The 19,257-nt window shown below is 38.8% G+C and overlaps 1 protein-coding gene across 1 annotated transcript in view; it reads left to right on the forward strand.

The window, feature by feature from the left end:
* exoc6b (exocyst complex component 6B) overlaps nt 1-19,257 on the forward strand; it is an 82,736-nt gene that overhangs the window by 52,898 nt on the left and 10,581 nt on the right. Inside the window, 1 exon segment of the mRNA XM_055060804.1 lies at nt 1,710-1,783. Within this exon segment, the coding sequence (XP_054916779.1) occupies nt 1,710-1,783 (74 nt within the window).

Raw genomic sequence — 19,257 nt, forward strand, 5'->3', positions numbered from 1 at the left:
TATTACCTCCGTTATTTAAAAAAGAAAAAGAGGAAAATTAAAGACCTAAAAGCTTTAAGGGTTTAAAAGAATGTCTGGTGTAGATTTGGATGAAAGAGTTTTGGACAAAAGGAAAATGGGATTAAATGAGGGAGGTGTGACTTTAATGAAACATAAAGAAGGAGAGTTTGGAAAAAAGCTAAAAAGACGACTGAGAATGGAAACTAAGTTTACGCTCACACAGGGAAGGAAATGAGAAGTTCAAAAAAGGGATTAAAGCTTAAATTAATGAGAGAATCTCCGGATTGTGACGGGCGGGAAGAAATGGAGGCACGGCTGGAAGAACAGCAAAAAATAAAATAAATTCATCTACATTTGAGAGAAAATATGAGAAAAAGGGAAGCAAATACAGGAAAAATGTGTATAAGCTGTTCTGTTTAACAGCACCTATAAACTTCTTTAATATTTTACCCTACCAAAAACAATAAATAAAACAAAAACAGAAACCATACATACAATGGATAATTAAGAAAAAAATAGTCTTTCAACGAAAATGAATTATGATGAAGATATTAAGCTCAAGCTAATAATTCAGTGAATTGCAAAAATCAAGCTCAATAATTTCCATTTTTATGATGGCATTGGTCTCCATTTGCCACTTTTCTGAAGGACAATTTTATTTACAGAAACTTCTGCATCCATTTTATTTGCTGTTTCTGTTTTGTTTGTTTTTAGACATTCAAATTGTCTTTCGGTGTTAAATGTTTTTGATCTTTGAGAAAGTATTCTTGCATTATTAGGGCTGGACAATAAACCAATAACGTATATGACAATAGAAATGTAATTAAAATCAGTACATACAAATTCAATATGTGGAATATTCACTGAACTCGGACCTGGAACCGCACAGCATTCTGGGAGTTGTAGGCAGAATAAAGTTGCTGGAATCAACTAACTCTCCCACTCTTTGGTTACCTAGCAATGACCTGTTAATTAGCAGCATTAGCAGTTTAAAGTTTCCCCTCATAAGCAGTGTGATAACTGGATCAAACAGGAAAGGTCACACCACCAGTTTGGACGTATTTCAGACAAATAAAACTAAACTAATCAATAATTATCGATATAAACTGATATGAAATGCTTATGTCGTGATACATTTTTCAGCCATATTGGTCATAACATGGCTGTGACATTAATCTCTTAAAAAAGAAAACATTCATTTTAAACAGTGATAAGTGATAAACATCAAAATAAACACATGAATTAGTTTCTGTGTCATGTAAATATCCTGATCCATTGTTTAGCCGTATTGTTCAGCCCTACTCTTAGGCCCGGCGGCCATTACAGACCCAAGCTTTCCCCATCTGATCGCAGACATGCTAACAAAGCGCTGCGTAAACAGAGCAAACGCACTCAGGTGAAATCTGCCAGTGTTATTACCCCAGTTTTGTTTACATCCACACACTTTCTCACACACTCGTTCTGTCTTTCAGCCAGCGACATGACTCTAGCACCCCCCACCCCCACCCGTTTCCCCCTTTGTCCCCCCCACGCTGTCATTCGTCTGCCAATCTGTCCCGATGCATAGCGAATCCGACCAGGTCTTTTATTATTCCCGTTTTTCACCCTGTTTTTTTTTTTTTCTTCCTCTTCCTCCTCCTCGTCCTCCTCCTCTCTTCCCTCTCTCCGGGGGTGGACTGGTGGGGGGGTGGGTTTGTATTTTCCCACAGGTTTTGCCAGAGCCGGCCCGGTCGCAGGCTTCCAGGGTGACACGTTGCTTCTGGCCTTCAGTGACTTGAGACAAGTAGGTCTTTGTCTCCTTCGTGGTCCTCACTCCTTCGTTTTCTTCTTCTTCTTCTCCTCACTGTCTTTCTTCTGCCTCCTCCTCCTCATTGTTCCCTCCCTCTCTCCCCGTCTTCATCTTCTTCCTTCATCATGTCTTCATGCTTCATTCATCCCTTAATGCATAAATCTGTCTTAATATTTCCTGATTATATTATTCTGTGTTGTTCCTTTCTGCCTTTTTTCTGATATCATTTGTTTTACTGTAAAAATGGCTGTTAAATAAGAAACGGCTAAAAAGGTAAAAGAAAAATTGCACACAATTTTTAGAGGTACAGTACCTCATTATTCTGTTTATTACTGCAGATGAATCCTTTGGTGAAAATCACCAAGCGGTAAAAAGCAGTTGCATTTTAGGAGTAAAATGTTTATTTTGCTTTTATTTATAATGGAAGGCAGAAGATTAAAATTTCATTGTCTATGAATTATTTTATGCACAAAAAGTACAGTTGATTCATGATGTAACAAGTAAGAGTGTTTAATCTTCATGATGGTTTAGGATGGTTTTGGTTTTGTTTAGTCAAATTTAATTTATTTGATTAGGTTAGCGCACATCGATCAACATTGCTACTGTTCCTGTCAGTGTAAATAGCACAGAAGCTAAATTTCCCCCTCAGTCCTAAGACAAAAGCACAAAACCACACAACACAGGACGCACAGTTCAATTAAAAAAAGCAAAAGAAAACATTTACACAAAAAATGATTTACCAAAAGACAGAAACAGTATAAAAACAAAATAAAAAATAGATTACATAATTGTTTGAGAACCAATTTAATTTTTTGATAAAATTAGGGTTCGTTTTGTGATATAAAACATTTAAGGAAGTCGAGTTCGTTTTGAACATTTCAGTAACACGGCAGTTAAAAGTCATTTACGTCATAAACATCACACAATCATCAGCTGTAAAAGAAGCAACAAACTTTAAATTCGAGCCAGTCTAAGGACTGCAGAGCTGGAGAGATGTTTGCCGTCTTCCTGGTTTTAGACAAAGACAAAAAGATGAAAATCTGTCCTCTGTAATGTGGTGAAGACATTTTATAACGCCATGAACTTTAACTCCAGTGAATCGGATGACTTCCTGTGTTACCAGTATTTCTTTGGGGTCTTGACGGCCTTGAGGCCAGATTTGCAGAAACTTCCCAATGCAGGAAGCGGCTCTGCTTGTGTCCCGTCGGTTTTGTTTGGTTCCTGGGAAAGAACTCGTCCGAAACCAGCCAGCGCCAGGCCAGAACTGGACAGCCCTCCGCTGCCGGGCGGAGGTTTTTGTTTGCGTCTCATTTTCATGTTAAATTTCAATTTTGTGAAGGAAGTGCATACGTGCATGAAGAGCTTTTTGCGCCGTCGCCGCTGAATGTGTGAACCGGGGCGGAGAGTCCCAACTCGCAGCTTCCGAAATGTTTACTCCGTTTTTAAAAACCGAGAGCTGTCAGAGTGTGTGTGTGTGTGTGTGTGTGTGTGTGTGTGTGTGGCTTTGATGTGTGTGTTTGTTGTTGCCGAGTGTGTGAAAGTCAAAGAAGAGTGTCTGTTTTTTTGGGGGGTTTTTTTGTGACAGCGGATGACGGATGGGCCGGCAGGACGGAGCAGGGGACGATGAATGAGGTGACAGACAGAGACGGATAGCCCTTTATCCCTCCGTCACAATCCCTCTTTCTCTCTCCTTCTCTTCTCTTTCTCCGCCTGTCGGGATGATGCAGTGCCTCTTGTTCTCTCGCTCGGAGGAGGAGAAGGAAGGGGCAAAGATGGGGAGAAGAAGAAAAGGAAAAATTGCATTCATCTGGCATCGATGTTTACTTCAAACCCCCGCCTGCCGCTCTTTCCTCCAGCATCTTCCTTTTGCTGATCGGAGTTATTCAGCTCCTCGGCTCTTTTATTTCATTCTCCTCCATTGTTTTTTTCCGTGCCTATTCTTGTCATATCAAAAGATGCACATTCCTGCGACCCCCCAATTTGTGCTTTCACACCTAACCGTTGCGCACGCACATCTGCCGGAGCGCATCTTTGCGATGCGAGCCGCTTTGTTCCGAAGAGGTTTTCCAAGTTTGCGCGGCCAGGAGACTCTGTGACGATGTGTCGATGTTGGTGAATGGTCGATAAATCAAGCTGACGGGCCCGTTTTGTTGGCCGCCCGGGTCCCGGTGTTTTGGGAGGTTCTGGGGTCCTGGGACTGGGCCGAGGCTCAAAGGTTTTCCCTACAGCACTCAGACACCATACAGGTTAACTTTAGAGACAACAAGTTTAAAGCCTTATTGTGGAGGTTTTAAAATGTTTTCAGTTGATTTAGAAATAATTTAATCTCTAGATTGGGCCCGTCTCAGTTAATGGCGAGAAATTTAAATAAGCTCAATAATTTCCATTTGTATGATTTATCGTTTTTCTCTCTTTCTACCAAAAACTGATGATTAAAGTCTTCGCTAAGGTCTGGTGCTTTGGTCTCAACAATCTCCTGTTTCTTAAAGGACAGTTTTGTTTATTTTATTCCTTGTTTCTGTTGTTTTGTTTATTTATTTTGGATATTGAAAATGTCTTCCAGTTCCAGTGTTAAATGTTCTTCAGACTTTAAAGTTCGTTCATTTTTGATTGTGTTCTTGTATTATCATACCATTATCATTATCTTAACTGAAAATAGTCTCAAAATAACATCATTTATTGTAATGACTTCTGGGACAATTTATCAGCCAGATAAATTTGTCACACTACTTTAGATTAGGGGCTGAAAAGTTGCTTTATCACAACTTTTTTGTGATGTCATTGTTAAAAAAAAGTGAAAACTCTTTGCTCCTTTTTTGGTTAATGTATGACTGCGACTCCATGGCACAGAAACACAAATACTGCTCTTCAGAAACATTCCCATTTGTAAAGAAATGTGATTTATGTCACTAAACTGCTCACAGGAACTGCATTTAATCCTAATTTAAAATTGATTGATGCTCTCATAGACGAAACAGTGGAGAAAAAGGCAAAACTAACAATTGCAACATCATTTATTATGACAACAATAAATCTGAATTCTTATCATAAGAAGTTAGATTAGATTTAATGCCATCGAACAGCATTTTTAGCAGTACAACAAGATTAATGGAGCAGCTCATACAAACAAGCATTTAGCAGTTTGAACAGCTCAATTATGTATCAAAAATAAAATGATCCTAAATCTAGATGCTCTGATAAAGAGATGGACCTGAGTTTAATCCCTACTTTTTACTTTTTAAAAGTAAGATTTACAGTGTACTCCGCAGATGTTCGGATATCAGAGAGGAAATCTTGCAAAATCAAACATGAGTTAAGAGTAAACAAATATGGCTGACAAAGAAGAATCAGTGGGAATAATTTGTGGACTATTTTAACTGATGAAAACTAATCAAAAAGACATTTCTGATATCCACTGGCGTTTCTGGTGCATCCTGGCATCATGTTTTATATTTTGGGTTAGTCTCCATGTTTGCGTCACCTCGCTTTCTTGATTGGCTACACATCACACTTAACAGAAAATCCCTGAATATTCCTAACTTGAGTTTGGAGTCATCACCGCATCCATCATAATAATTTGAGTTTCCTGAGTTTGTCGGTGAAGAATCAGAATAAAACCTGATGGTCCAATAGACTCGGTTCAATTTTGACCAAAGTTGAAACATTTGTTATATTTTCAGCTGCTGCAGTTCGCTGTCACGCTCCACTGTGTCAAACAATCCAAACTGATCAGAAAAACCTGTTCCCCCCGTCGCCTGAGGGGGCGCTGCACCAAGAACTACTGAAGGAAACGACACGCTTTCAAAGAGGACCAGTGCAACTTCACAACATTTAAATCTAAAGGAGTTGCGTCAGATTTTAGCGGTTGCAGGGTTTCTCTTAAAAAGACTACAAACATTTTTCCCGCTAGTTCTAGACGCTTTCATTAGCTTTGGTTGTATTTACCCAGAATGCCCTGCGCTTTAGTCCACTTCCTGCTTTTGTTTCGCATTCACATATGCATTCAAACCACACCAGAGTTCACTTCATCTGAACCGAGTCCGAGGTTTTCAGCCAGACCAGAGTTTGCTGTTCTGGTCCACATTAGAGTTTGGAGGCACGTTCACACCTCACAAGATGAACTGGACTTTAATCCAAAGTAGATTTGGATTAAAGTGGACTAAACATGTCTGCTGTGAATGCACTCTTGGTGTGAATTAACATTTTTACCATCTGCAGTTTGGTCTTAAAAAGGTTTAACACTCCAAAACTTTACAGTCATATTTTCTTTCTGGATAAGTCTAGTCAAATCCTCGTTCTGACCTTTAAAAGTCTTGATTCATAATCAATAAAAATGTTTCAGGCTGCTTCGTCCAAGCCAGGACTTTAACTCTGAAAGCAGACTCCAGAACAAGGCAGCGCTCTCCTGTTCTCTGAAATCTCTAAATATTTAGCTGAGCATAAGAGGCCGTTTGTGTTTGCTTCAGGCCTCTGGCTGCCACCTTTTTTTCCACAGATCTTATCAATCTGCCTAAATTTAGAACATCCAGAAGTCTGTGGTTATTCCAGACCTTTGGCTGGCCCTCGCGTGGCGTGGCGCCGCTCCAAGCAAACGCTCGCTACAGTAGACTTTCACTCATCCTTTCCTCCAGCCCTTAATCTGCCAGGCAGGCATTGTTCCACCTTCAGCCGTTGTTGTTGATGATCGATCCTGTTTTTGTTTCTCTGGTTGACCACAGACGGTCCAATTCCATCTGTTCATCTCTTTTCTTCTCCAAGAACTGATGTGGATCAAATGGACTCCTTAGAAAGGCTGCTTTTTCTCCTGACCTCCATTCTGTCTCTTCTGTTGTTCTTTTACCTTTTTACACTCAGTTTTACGCATTTTAAATGAATCACACTCAGTTTTGACTAAACTAAATGGAATGATTTCCAGTTTTAGAAATTCTTGGTTGGACTTCATCTAAACTCCAAAGGTAAACTACTTGAAACCTAAAGACTTCTTTGCATCTTCCACATAAATTATAACAACACAGACTAGGTGTACTTTCTGTAAGAGAGAAATGTATATCTATATAAAAGTAATGGCAGTACTAGTTCTCTCAAAAAAGAGCTAAACTTGGAAGCAGTGAACCAGGTGTACTTTCTATGGGAAAGAAAATGAGTAAATCTAACAAATGATGGAAATATTTAAATAAATTGCCGAAAACAAACACAACTAAAGTTAGAAGCACTGAGCCAGGAGAACTTTCAAACACTAAAATAATAAATAATGTACCAATGTATAGTTATTGGTGGGACTGTTTCCTCAATTGCTTTATTCATGAAAGAGACACTGCTAAACACAAAAGTATCGAACTGGGTATACTTTCTGTTACACGCAGCATTTTAGAGAGTTTTTGTGACTTTCTCTTCTTTTCACATTTACCGATTCTTCTCTTTCTTCCCTTCTCTCCTCTGCATACTTTCCTTTCCATCAGTTTTCTCCTATCTTCATATTATCTTTTCACGACTGTTGCCTTTCTATGTGCCCTTTCTATTCACCTTCTGGGCTTCGGCGGTCAACAGTCAGTTTTTTATTTATTTTTTTCCTTCCAACCGCGCTCGCTGAGGGTGTAATGCGAGCTCTCGGTTTTTCAGAGCGCATCCGAGCCATTACCTCACAAGGCTTCCCTCCACAGCTCCAAAGGCAACATGTCACAGCATGACAACTGCTGATCCCGGCTCTGTGTGTGTGTGTGTGTGTGTCTGTGTGTGTGTGAACAGCATAGCCAGTAGCGATTATCCTGCGACAGCATCTCACACACATCGCTCTGCCTGCCTGTGTGTGTGTACAGAGGTAATAGACAGGCTAAGGGATGAGATGAGGCCCAGTGGGACAAGAAACCTCCACCTCACCTCCTCGTAACCCAGACTAACCAGGGGCAGAAGGAGGGAGAGAAGAGAGGAATGAAAGATGAGAAGGAAGGGGAATATATGGAAAACTGCAGCTAATCACATCAAAACTTTATGCTGTGTTATTTTTTTCTAAGAAAACTTGAACTTATGCCTGGTGCTGGACAATATGACTGAAAAACATGCCACAATACAAGCGTTTTCTGTCAGTAAAAGTTGATAATCATCAATTAGGTTTTGTTCTAGGAATATAAAACACAGTCTAACTGTTGGCATGATGTTTCCTGTTTTATCCAAAGTTTTCTCTTCACACTATTGTTTTTTTATTTTTAAGCAGGTCTGAGGCGAAACATTAAACCGCTGCTGCGCCAGCTACTCAGCAGGTTGTTGCTAGGTAACCAAGGAGAGTGAGTTGCTAGGTAACCAAGGAGAATGCGAGTTAGTTGATTCCACCAACCTGCATTGCTAACAGCGAGAGGTTAAGCAACTTTCCTCTGCCTACGTCCCCCAGAATGCCATGCGGTTCTGACTGGAGTTCAGTGGAATTAGTAAATATCTAGACGTATCAGACGCTGTTTATTGATATTGATCACGTCGCGATTATATTTTGCTTTTGATTTACTGTCCAGCCTTACAATTGTTAGTTCTAGTATTTTATCTGAAAAGTTTGAAAACTTAGGAATGCTTGTAGAGTGCTGGGATTTCACTGGGTGTACGAACCCTTTACACCGATAATGTGTAGAAACCGTAAACTGCTGCCGGTTGCTAGGTAACGACTTATCGTGACGTTGTTGCTAGGTAACCAAAGAGTAAGCAGCTGTGTTTCCATTGGCCACATATTACACAAATTGTAATTATGAAAATTACTTTGCCTAATGAAAACGTGCCAGTTTGGGGGGAAAACAGGATTTCAATAAAGTTTTGCAATAGGATGAGGTGGTTTTTCACAAATATTAAAATTTATGAGTTGCATAAAATTGCAATGGAAACACTTTTTTGCATCGTCTGAGTTATGTGCTGCTGGTGGAGACGACAGAGATGATGACCGGAGACAGGATTATGTATCATTTTAATTGCATTTCTTTCTTAATAGCAATGCTGCAATTGCAAAAAAAAATTTTTTTGTATTCGACAATAGTGGAATCTCTTTGGCCTCTTTAATTTTGTTTCTCCCATGATGGAGACGTTGTTGTAGTTGTGAGTCTTCATTGGTTTGATTTGAGTTTTGAAGTCGTAGTTTGTGTCTCTTTGCAGTCTTCTGGCATTCAGCACTCCTCTTTTTTTGCATCTTTGAGGTAATTTTGGTGTCTCTTCTCACTCAGATTTGTCTCTGGTTTTTTGCCTCCTATTTGCAGTTCTTTATCTCTGATTTGCATATATATAGTTGCGGCCTTTGTGGCACGCTGTAGATGTTTGATTGACTTGTACGAGAAGCTCCAGGGGCCCCTCCAGTCAGAGGCTCTTTGTGTCTCTGTCAGCCTCAAAGAATGTCAGTAATAACTTTACTCTTTAATGTTTACACATATTTAGGCTTAAAAGCCATTCAACTGTCTGAGTTTCCTTAAAATACAAATTCTTGGAGATTGACTCATCTGGACTCCTCATCAGAGGTTTTGTTTAAATTCTGTTCTGTTGACTTTGGCTTCATCCTGCAGCCTTTTTCTTCATTTTATTCACTCTTACACAAAAATCTCCTTTAAGATATTCATGTAAATATCCACTTAACTCACAATGTGAATTAGAGATGCCCAGTGGAGATGCTAAAGCGCAACACCAATATGGTGTATGGTGGAAGCTAACTTCTACCATATTGATACGTAATGACGTGCGTTAAAACATAGTACGTTACTTTTATCAGCTTCAATTTCATTTAATCATTTTAATTTCCCTTTGGGATCAATAAAGTATTTTGAACTGAAATTAGTTCTTTCTTATCCAGAACAAATAAGGCAACTTTTTACAAAACCTTTAAGAATGACCAACATCAGAACATTAAATATTTTGCTTTTATTTTTATTGTCATTTATATTTGTTTTTATGTTTTTCCACACTGTTTTCATTTTTTAAAATTAGATTTTGTCTTTTTTTTCCAATTTGTCTATTTAATTTGCAGTTATGATTTAATTTTTATGTTACATTTTATTTATTTTTAAATCTTGTTGATCATTTTGGGTTATTCTCTTTTGGAATAGTTTTTGTAATGTGTTTTATAGTTTAGTTTGCATTTAATATTTTTAATTTTTTGTACTTTTTTCTCACTTTTTTTAAACTTCAATTAGATTCTTTTTGGAATTTAAAAGAATTTTTATTTATTTTTTTAATCATGCATCTGATAATTTTTGTGTCGCATACTTAGCTTTATTTATCTTTTAGCATAAAAAACAGCTGTGTCAGCTGGTCTCCAAATCATTTAACTTCTTAAGAAAATGAAGATGTTTTTGAGCAGATTTGGCTTGTTTTGTTTTCCAGGATAAACTGGTCATCATTTTTAGGTCCTTGACATTTCAGAGAGACAAACAACTTGAGCAGAAGGAGGTCAAACTTTACTGTAAGAGGAAGACCCCACCTGGTTCCAACATCGCTTGTTTGTCCTTTCATTGTTCCTGACTTGAGTGCTAAACGCTCCTCTCTTCCTTTCGGCCGCCGTTGAAAAAAACCTCGATCCTCTCCTGCAGGAAATAATCCCTCAAAATCTTGTCAACAGCTTTGTTTTACGCCTGCGTCTCATTCTTGAGCAGCTTCTCCTGAGTATTAAATACCTGCCAAGGTTTTCGTTTCAGCCCTGAAATAACAGTGGAGTAGATTTATTTCCTGGAATTCCTGTTCGGCGTTTGTTTTTTGGCCGAGACGACCTGAAACACTTGCGAGGTAGAGTCATAATTAGTCCAGAGTAAAACAAAATAAGGGGTTTCAAGGCTGGACTGATGAGTGATGGAGCACCGTATGCATGACATGTTCATTAAAACCTTACGCTGTTTGCTTCAACCCGTTTCACTTCGTCTAGACTGGAAGTCAGATTTGGTTTCAGCTGGCCAGGCGGGAGCGGTCGTACCCTACCTCATGTTTTAACAGGTTTTAATTAGGCTGACATGCGGCCTGGTCAGATGAAGCTGTTGATCTGATTTAAGGAAGGTTTGACGCTGTCGGCATGTGAAATCCAGACTCATTCAGACCACAGACCTCCAACTCGGCAAGTCTTTGGGTTCTACAGAAACAGATGACAGACAGACAGGACAAAGATCTGAATATTTTTATTATGACAGTTGCATCACTTCACCGCCCAGAGTTTTAACCATTTTTGCATCCATAGGTTCAGCCACTTATCCATCCTTGGTTTGTTCATCTATCCATTTCTTGTATAAGTCCTTCTATCCATCAATTTATCCATCCATCAGTTTATCCATCCATCACTTTATCCATCCATCAGTTTATCTAATCATCAGTTTATCCATCCATCAGTTTATCTAATCATCAGTTTATCCAACCATCAGTTCATCCAACCATCAGTTCATCCAACCATCAGTTTATCCACCATCAGTTTATCCATCCATCAGTTTATCTAATCATCAGTTTATCCATCCATCACTTTATCATCATCAGTTATCTATCATCAGTTTCCATCCATCAGTTTATCTAATCATCAGTTTATCCATCCATCAGTTCATCCAACTATCAGTTTATCCATCCATTAGTTTATCTAATCATCAGTTTATCCAACCATCAGTTTATCCAACCATCAGTTCATCCAACCATCAGTTCATCCAACCATCAGTTCATCCAACCATCAGTTCATCCAACCATCAGTTTATCCATCCATCAGTTTATCCTACCATCAGTTTATCCATCTGTCCATCTGTTCATCCATCCATTCATCCGTTTACCCATCTATCAATCCATCCATCCATCCAACCATCAGTTTATCAGTTTATCATCATTGTAGAAATAATTGCCATAAATTCATACTGAACATCTGTATTTATAATTAAAATAGAAATCTGGGAATTTTAATCAGGTCGCGGAAACTCAGGAAAAAGGAAGATCAATACTTCTACTGATGCTTGTCAGATCAACACTGAGACCTCATTAAAAAACTCCTAAAATAATTTTAAAATAGCAGAAGTCCTTCTAAAAGATGCAGACCTTTCCGACCAAAAGTGGAGCTACAGTGAAGGATTAGAGGTGATGGAGAGGACAGGAAGAAAAACTCTGCTCCTGTCGAATATCTGAGTGGCGTTTTCACGCTGGGAGCAGAGACGTTACCGAACGAGAGGCGCATCAGCAGCAAAGTTCAGGAAGCCAGATAAACAGAGGGAGGCCGACATGATGGAAACAGAAAAAGGCGACGGATGAATGAATCCAACAGAAGATGACAGTAGGAGACTGAAAGAAAACCGCAGCCAGAACCCGAACGAGACCAGAATGTGTGAAAGCGTTGACGTAGCGGAGCAAGAAAAGCGAGGGATGGCGCGTGAAAGAGTGCAGTCAGGTGAAAGTGATACGGAGAGCCGAAGGGGGGGAAAAGCGGACGTACAGGGTGGTCCGTCCCGCTCCCCCGCCGTCTCCTCGGGAGGCTGACACTTCCCTTCATCCCTGTGACCGGTCACAGGAGGGGGGGATGAATGGAGGAGTGGAGAGGAGGTGAAAAGAGCCAGAAGAAAGGCGGCGGAGGGACGGTGAGCGGCAGACGGACATCTAAATGCTCGCCTGCCGATCTATTGGGGAGTAAGGATGGGAAACGAAGCAACACTGGAAAACTTTACTCACAAAATATTCACACTGCCGAATCGTCTGATCACAAAGTTCACCTGTCCATCTTTCCTTTCTTTTTATCCCTCCTTTTATCCATCCTTTCATCCATCTTTCCTTTTAGAGATCAAACAATTCAACGGTTAAGTCGTTATTAATTATTCAAATAATTGTCAACTAATTTAGTAATCAAACAACGAATCAGTTTCGTCTTCTACGTATTTCTAATGTATAAAACAGACTTAAATGGTTCAATTACTTTTTAAAAATCTGATTAAGCATCAGGATAATTGCTTAATCAGCTACAAAACTAATCAATACTTTTTTTCGAAATGCAATAAAATGGAAAGAATTATAAATATTTGTTCATGTTTTATCATTTTTATGCAAAGATTTTTGAGAGCAATTATCCGTCACCTAGAATTGCTATAAAATACTGAAAAATAAACATTAAAGCAGTTATTTTGTGAACCACTCTCCCTCTAGATCTTCAAACTGCTCTTATCTGATATTTGCCCTCTTTGCCGTCTCTTTAAATACTAAAGCCTTTCTTCTTCTTCTTGGGCCTCAAACTGACACAATGGGGCAAACAGATAACAGCCAGAGCTCAGAAATGTTCATCAGTATCTGGATTTATGGCTGCAGGCCAGTGTGGGAGAGCTGAGCGTGTTTTTCTGTCCTCGCTCTCAACTTCCTGTCCCGTCTGTGGCCGGCCTTATCGGTGTGACAGCGTGTCAGGCCGTGGTCACGGCGCTGCGACCCGATCCGGGTCTCCGCTTCCGACCGCTGGTCAATCAGCGGTCAGGAATTAGGTCAGCTGTTTCAGCAACGAGCCGCTTTCACAATAGGATATAAATAAACAAGATGAAAAAGAAAGCGTTTGGCTCACGGAGGGTAAACAAACACCACGCATCATCAGAGTACCTGAGTGACCGCGTTCTGACCGGGCCGGGTCATTGTTCCGCCTTATCAGCGCCGACCCCGCCGTCAGTCAGTCTCCCTGCGTCCACGCCCCTTCCTGTCAGCGGTCATCTCATGGTCAAAGCCTTCAAAGCCCTCTCACCTTTTAATCTGCTTCCTGTTGGGGATGAGGGTGTCGGAGCTGCCCGGGTGCTGATGAGCAAATTAGATCCTTCTCAGCGTTTGCCTGGAGCAACACGGGCGTTTGAAGTGTCACTAATGTTTTACACGTGGGAATTTATCATGCCGTCTTTACGGTTTTGCCGTCTTCTTTATTCATAAAGCGCCGATTCATCACTAATGTGGATTAGTTTAGGGATTATTCACTAATCAATCTGCAATGACCAAAACATAATCAATCAAGTTTATAATTTCAGCAGCAAGGCAACATAAAAACATAAAGGCATCAAACAATCAACAAATGTGAAACCAATAAGAGTTTATCAAGCGGCGCCTTTAAAATAATAAAAAAATATTTTAGTCAATGTTCCATTTATTATGGTTCAAAAGAAACTATTTAGTTTGCTTGTTTTTATTAGTTATATTTAGTTCAACATTATTTAATTTTAGTTTAGTTTTGTTATTAATTTTGACTTTTTGTCTAATTCAGTTAGTTTTAATTCATTTTGATGTGTTTTCGCTATTTTTTCATTACAAGTTAAATATTGTTTAATTTAAGTTTAGTTTTATTTCGTTTTGACTTTTTCTCTAATTCAGTCTTAATTTTTAGTGTTTGCTAGTTTTTATTCATTATTAACTATATTTTAATTCTTTTTATTAAATAGTTAATTATTATTTAGTTTTAGATTAGTTTTCCTTAATTGTTAAAATTTAGTTAGTTTCAATTTTATTTATTTGACTTTTTGTCTAGTTTGGTAGTTCTTAGTGGTTAAATATTAAATATCATATACGTAATAATAAATATAACTAATATTAGTTAAATATTTATTTTCAGTTTTTTGTACTGTAGTTGTTTTTGTCTAATTGAGTTAGTTCAAATTAGTATTTAGTGTGTTTGCTGGTTTTATTGATTATTATGAAATATTGTTTGGGTTTGTTTTTATTATAATAATAGTTTGTTTTTTCATACTTTCTTCTTTTTTTTGTTTCAGAAAGGTTAGGTTTTTTTCCCATTAGTAACAGTTTTTATTTATTTTTGCGACAGAAAATGTTTTCTCTGTTTTAGTTTTTGATATTTTGTTAGTTTTAGTTAACTATAATAGCGCTGATAATTTCCAGGACAATTTCTGATCCAGCAAGATTTGTTATTCTTGCTTCAAATGTTATTGTCTTCACATTAAATACTAAACATTGAACATCTCCTCTTCTGTCCGTTCGTTATCGGCAGCGACGGTTGAATTCTGGTACCTGCTTACGACGTGACGAGCTAAAGAAAAGAAACGGTGGGGTGCATGGGGGGGAAATCCCAGAGCGCCGGTGGTTCAACCAGGGGTCTCCCTTGTCAGTTAGACACTGCGCAGGCGGAGACGGACAGAGACTTAGAGAAGAGAAGGACGAGCGAAGCCTCAAAAAAAGAGTGATTGTGGAAATATTGGAGAAAGTGCAGGAGAAAAGGAGGTCAGGCGGAGGGTAACTCGACGTTACGGAGGAGGAAGAAGGGAGCGAGACGATAAACGAGGGCGGCCCGCTGAGAGCTGCACGGTGCGCTGATAAAGCAAATAAAGACGGAATAGTCCAAAACAAACAGGCTGGAAAACAGCAGCTTTTAGCTCCATTTAGACTCTGAAAGTCAGCCCGGCTCCTTTAGCGGAGGTTAGATCCTGTCCAGGAGTTCAGCTCCGGTTTAACTTTCACTCACTTCACTGGAAACGAGTCAGCTTAATTTCATCAATTCATAGTTTTCTAAATTTTCCACTTTGGGGAAACTCGAAATGAAAAGTTGATTAAAACATGAATTTTATTCTGCTTTGATTTGTTCCAAACCAGTAGATGGAAAAATATGGCAGATTCACATTTTTCTTTTAGCAATATTTTAAAAGCTTGCCTAAAGATGCAGTATGTAACTTTTATTAAAAAATTTTTTTACATAGTAATGAGACTCATAATCTGTGGAAAGATCCATCTCCTCAACCTCTTCCCTTAGCTATTATTGCCGTCTGAAGAAATGTAACCAAAAACAACCTATCAGAGCCAAGAGGAGGGTCTTAGTGCTGTCAATCACACTCATGTACTCGCTTCTAAATGTGCTAATGCTAGAGAAACGACATAGCTTAGCAGTAAAGCCATTTATCTGCATCAATGGTTGTTATGCTCACTAGCATTGGCATTCATGACAGGCGATGCTACAGTAGCGCAGCAGCAGACAGCAAAGGGGGGTTGATTGAGAACGCTAAGACCCGCCTCCTGGCTCTGATTAGCTGAAATAAACAAAAATGTTAATTAATGGAGTAAAACTATACCTAAGAGTAACTATGTTATTATAAAAAGCTCAAACTCAATACTTAAATTATAAAAGTTAGTAAAGACACTCAAAAACTAATTCAAATTAACTGAATTAGACAAAAAGTCACAACAAAATCAAACCCAACCATAACAGAAAATCCAAAACTATTACTACTACTCTGACAATTATTGCAATAAACTTGTTGTTTTGAAACCATTTTCAAGTAATATGTTGACAATGACACAATAAAGCAGGTTCACTCTTTAATAAAGACTAATAAACTTAATTTTCTAAAGAACTGGAACATATTTTAATTATCCAAAATGAAACAGAAACAATAAATGAAACGTAGATAAAAAACTGTTTAGAAATGGATTGACATCTCTATAAACAAAATTACCCTTGAATATATTGAAACTTTAAACACATGTTTGCTAATTGCTGCTGGCTAGTCTGAAGGAGCTGATTGGGAACGATGAGACGGGGCGGCCCTGTGATGCGGGAGCTTGACAGGTCAGAGGAGGAGCTGCGTTTTGTGGGTGGAGTTTGGTCCAACCAGGCGTTTTGCACAGCTGAATGGTTGCCATGAAGATTAAAGGATTTAGCAAACATGCATGAGAGTCAAGTCAACACTCCAGGAAAAGCCATTATAATGTGATGTAAATCTAAAAAAAATAGATTTCATGTCGTACTGCCCCTTTAAATCTTTTTGCTGATGATCTGATGAGAGTTTGAAGCCTGTCAGTTGCTTTTAAGGAGCTGAAACTGAAAACATTTAACAATAAAACTTGCGTCTGTCAGGGTAGAAATCCATTTCCATGTTTAGACTTTGCTTCTCTTTCTTCATTCTGCCAATGAGAAAATGGTCTCCAATCCAAAAACTTGAGTACTTGCAGTGGTTGAACCTCTCTATGATGCCACAAACGTTTAGGATCTGCAGCTGACCTCTGACTTCTCTGTGAACGAGAACAGAGGTCGTCTTCCCTGCGTTCAGCTCGTACACGACGAGCCGTCGAGTTCAACTTGAGTGCTGAAGCGCCGCTGTGTTGTGGTCACTGGCAGCGGCGCGCTGCTCTGCGGTGGTGGCAGATGTACAAAGATACACGCTTTTGGTTTTAATTTAGCTCTTGGCCCTGCAGTGAGAATGTAAAATTAGTTCCCTGCTGCAGAGCGATAAACATCCAAGCTTACCTCATTCCAGTCATAGCTCACGATGGAGCGATATGGCCCGAGCTGCAGGCTTGGAAAGGCTCTTTCATCTGCAGCAGAGGAAATTTCAAAAGCCATCTTCCTGAAATGCAGCCTGGTTGGGGAAACCAGGACAGCTGGTCATGTTTGTTTAAACTGGAGAAGGATCCTCTCAGAGACAGAGAACCAGTAGCTGCCCCAGTGTCGCCTGATAACCTCCCAGTGTGACCGTTGACCTCCCAGCTCTGGGGTTAAGTGTGAAGTCTCTTCCTGCGGCGTGTCAGTCAATGAGGTGAGCCGTGCTGGGATGCTTCACAGTCGAGGCAACATTTAGGATAGTGGCTCCAAAATGATCAAACCGCTGAGACCCGAAAATAAATTCATGCTGACGTGATTGAAAAAAAAAAAAAAAAGATGAAATGTCGGATGCTATGTTTTTAGAAATCACAAGGAATTGTAGTTTGAACTAAATTTTTATTCATCAACATTTTATTTTACCCAACATCAGTTGTTTCTGTTAAAGATTTGTCAATATTCCACCAATGTAAAAAATAAAAAAAGCACAATTTTGGTGTTTAAATTAAATTAGAAGCAGAATTTAAAATCCCACATGAAAAGGTTTGTTTGAGCAGTAAGTCATTAAAAAATAGCAGCACCATCGTCCTCCAACCACTTCCTGTTGTCTTCTTCGTTGTCTCCACCAGTAGTAACATCCGGATGTTGATCCTAGAGCAAAAACTTTGTATGAAAAATCTTGAGCTTTTTTGAAATTGCTGTTTTCATTAAGCAAATTTATTTTCATAATTGCAGTTTGCACAATTTTATGATTAATGGACACACAGGATCTGAGATACTGTTCTTAATTTTGAAAGAAAAGATATTCTGAGTGAGCATTGTTGTTTAGCCCGCTTTAATCAAACCGTAATTCGTTTGACTAGAAAGTCTGACTCATTTGGGGAGGTGTGAAATGAACTGCGGTTCGGATGTATATGCGAACGCCAAGCAGACCGGATGTTGTATGATACAAACCGAATAATCAACAAGTTGTACAAAACGGAGAGATTAAAGATAGATTTTGATGTTTATTTTATTTTGGTATAGAGCTAAAAAATGCTTAAGCATCTTGTATCATCATCAGGGACATTAAAAAAACAAACAAATCAGGATATTTTGGGCAGAAAACAAGAGTTACATTATAAAATATAAAAAAAGCTGTTTTTCTTCACCTTTTCCACTTCTGAACAGCATGTAAATGGAGAATTTCTGGATCAATAAATCAATATTCAGTTTAGAAAATGGTAATAAACGTTGAGTCGACACAGAAATCCAGCGTCTGTTTAGCGTTGGGCCTTTATCTTATAGTAAGAGAAAAAGACCAAAGAGAACCAAAAGATCTGCTTCTCCACGTCTTACAGATGAGCTTAAAGATGGCGGCTCTTGTCTTCCTGATAAAACTGAAAAGCTCTTTTGCTTTGAGTTGAATTCCTGGATGAAGGACGGGCAGGACGCACACCAGCCGTGTGACGGACAAGCGCCAAAAATCTCCACGTTCAGCCTGGACGTCTCCCCGGCTTTTTAATCTCAGATGACAGGTGTCGGCGTGTGTGCTGATGGTGACCTCTGACCTCCAAAGTTTGAGAGATAAAGTTGAGGAAAGGTTGAAGAGACGACTGATGACAGACGGGCGTTTATGACTGGAGACGGTTGGAACCACTTTCACTGCTTTCAGTGAACTTTGAACTCCGCTCGACTTGAGGCGTTATGCCAATGACTTCAGCTTATCCTAAACGGATTTTTTTTTGGGATACCTCCCCCCGATACTCTGACACCCCTAAATAAGAAGGAACCCAGTCTGTAAATAGTAATAAATACATTTCCTTGCCTATAAATGTTGAGCAGCAGCTTCATTTTGCCTTTAAAAATAGTTGCTCCATAAATATGGAGGGCCTGTCCTGCCAGAATTTACAATATAGAGTTAAATAAAAACAATGTATTTAATTAACACATAAGAAGACATGCAAAAAATAAAACTTAATTAATGAAATAAGACAGGAAATAGAAAATGGTTGTAATATTAATGCCATTGAAAATCATAAATATATTTTTATATCACACCATAAATCAAATAAATTAGTAAATTTATATTTTTTGAGTGCAATATTTAGCATATTGCGTAATCTTTATATTGCTGATTTTGTTCCACATTACATCAAAACAATATGAGAATAAAGTCGTAATAATGAGAGAAACGCATTCAGAGAATAAAGTTCTAATAGAAAGAAAAAACTAAAAATAC

The sequence above is a fragment of the Poeciliopsis prolifica genome, unplaced genomic scaffold (genome assembly GCF_027474105.1).
Source record: "Poeciliopsis prolifica strain line A6 unplaced genomic scaffold, Auburn_PproV2 SCAFFOLD062, whole genome shotgun sequence".
NCBI lineage: Eukaryota > Metazoa > Chordata > Actinopteri > Cyprinodontiformes > Poeciliidae > Poeciliopsis > Poeciliopsis prolifica.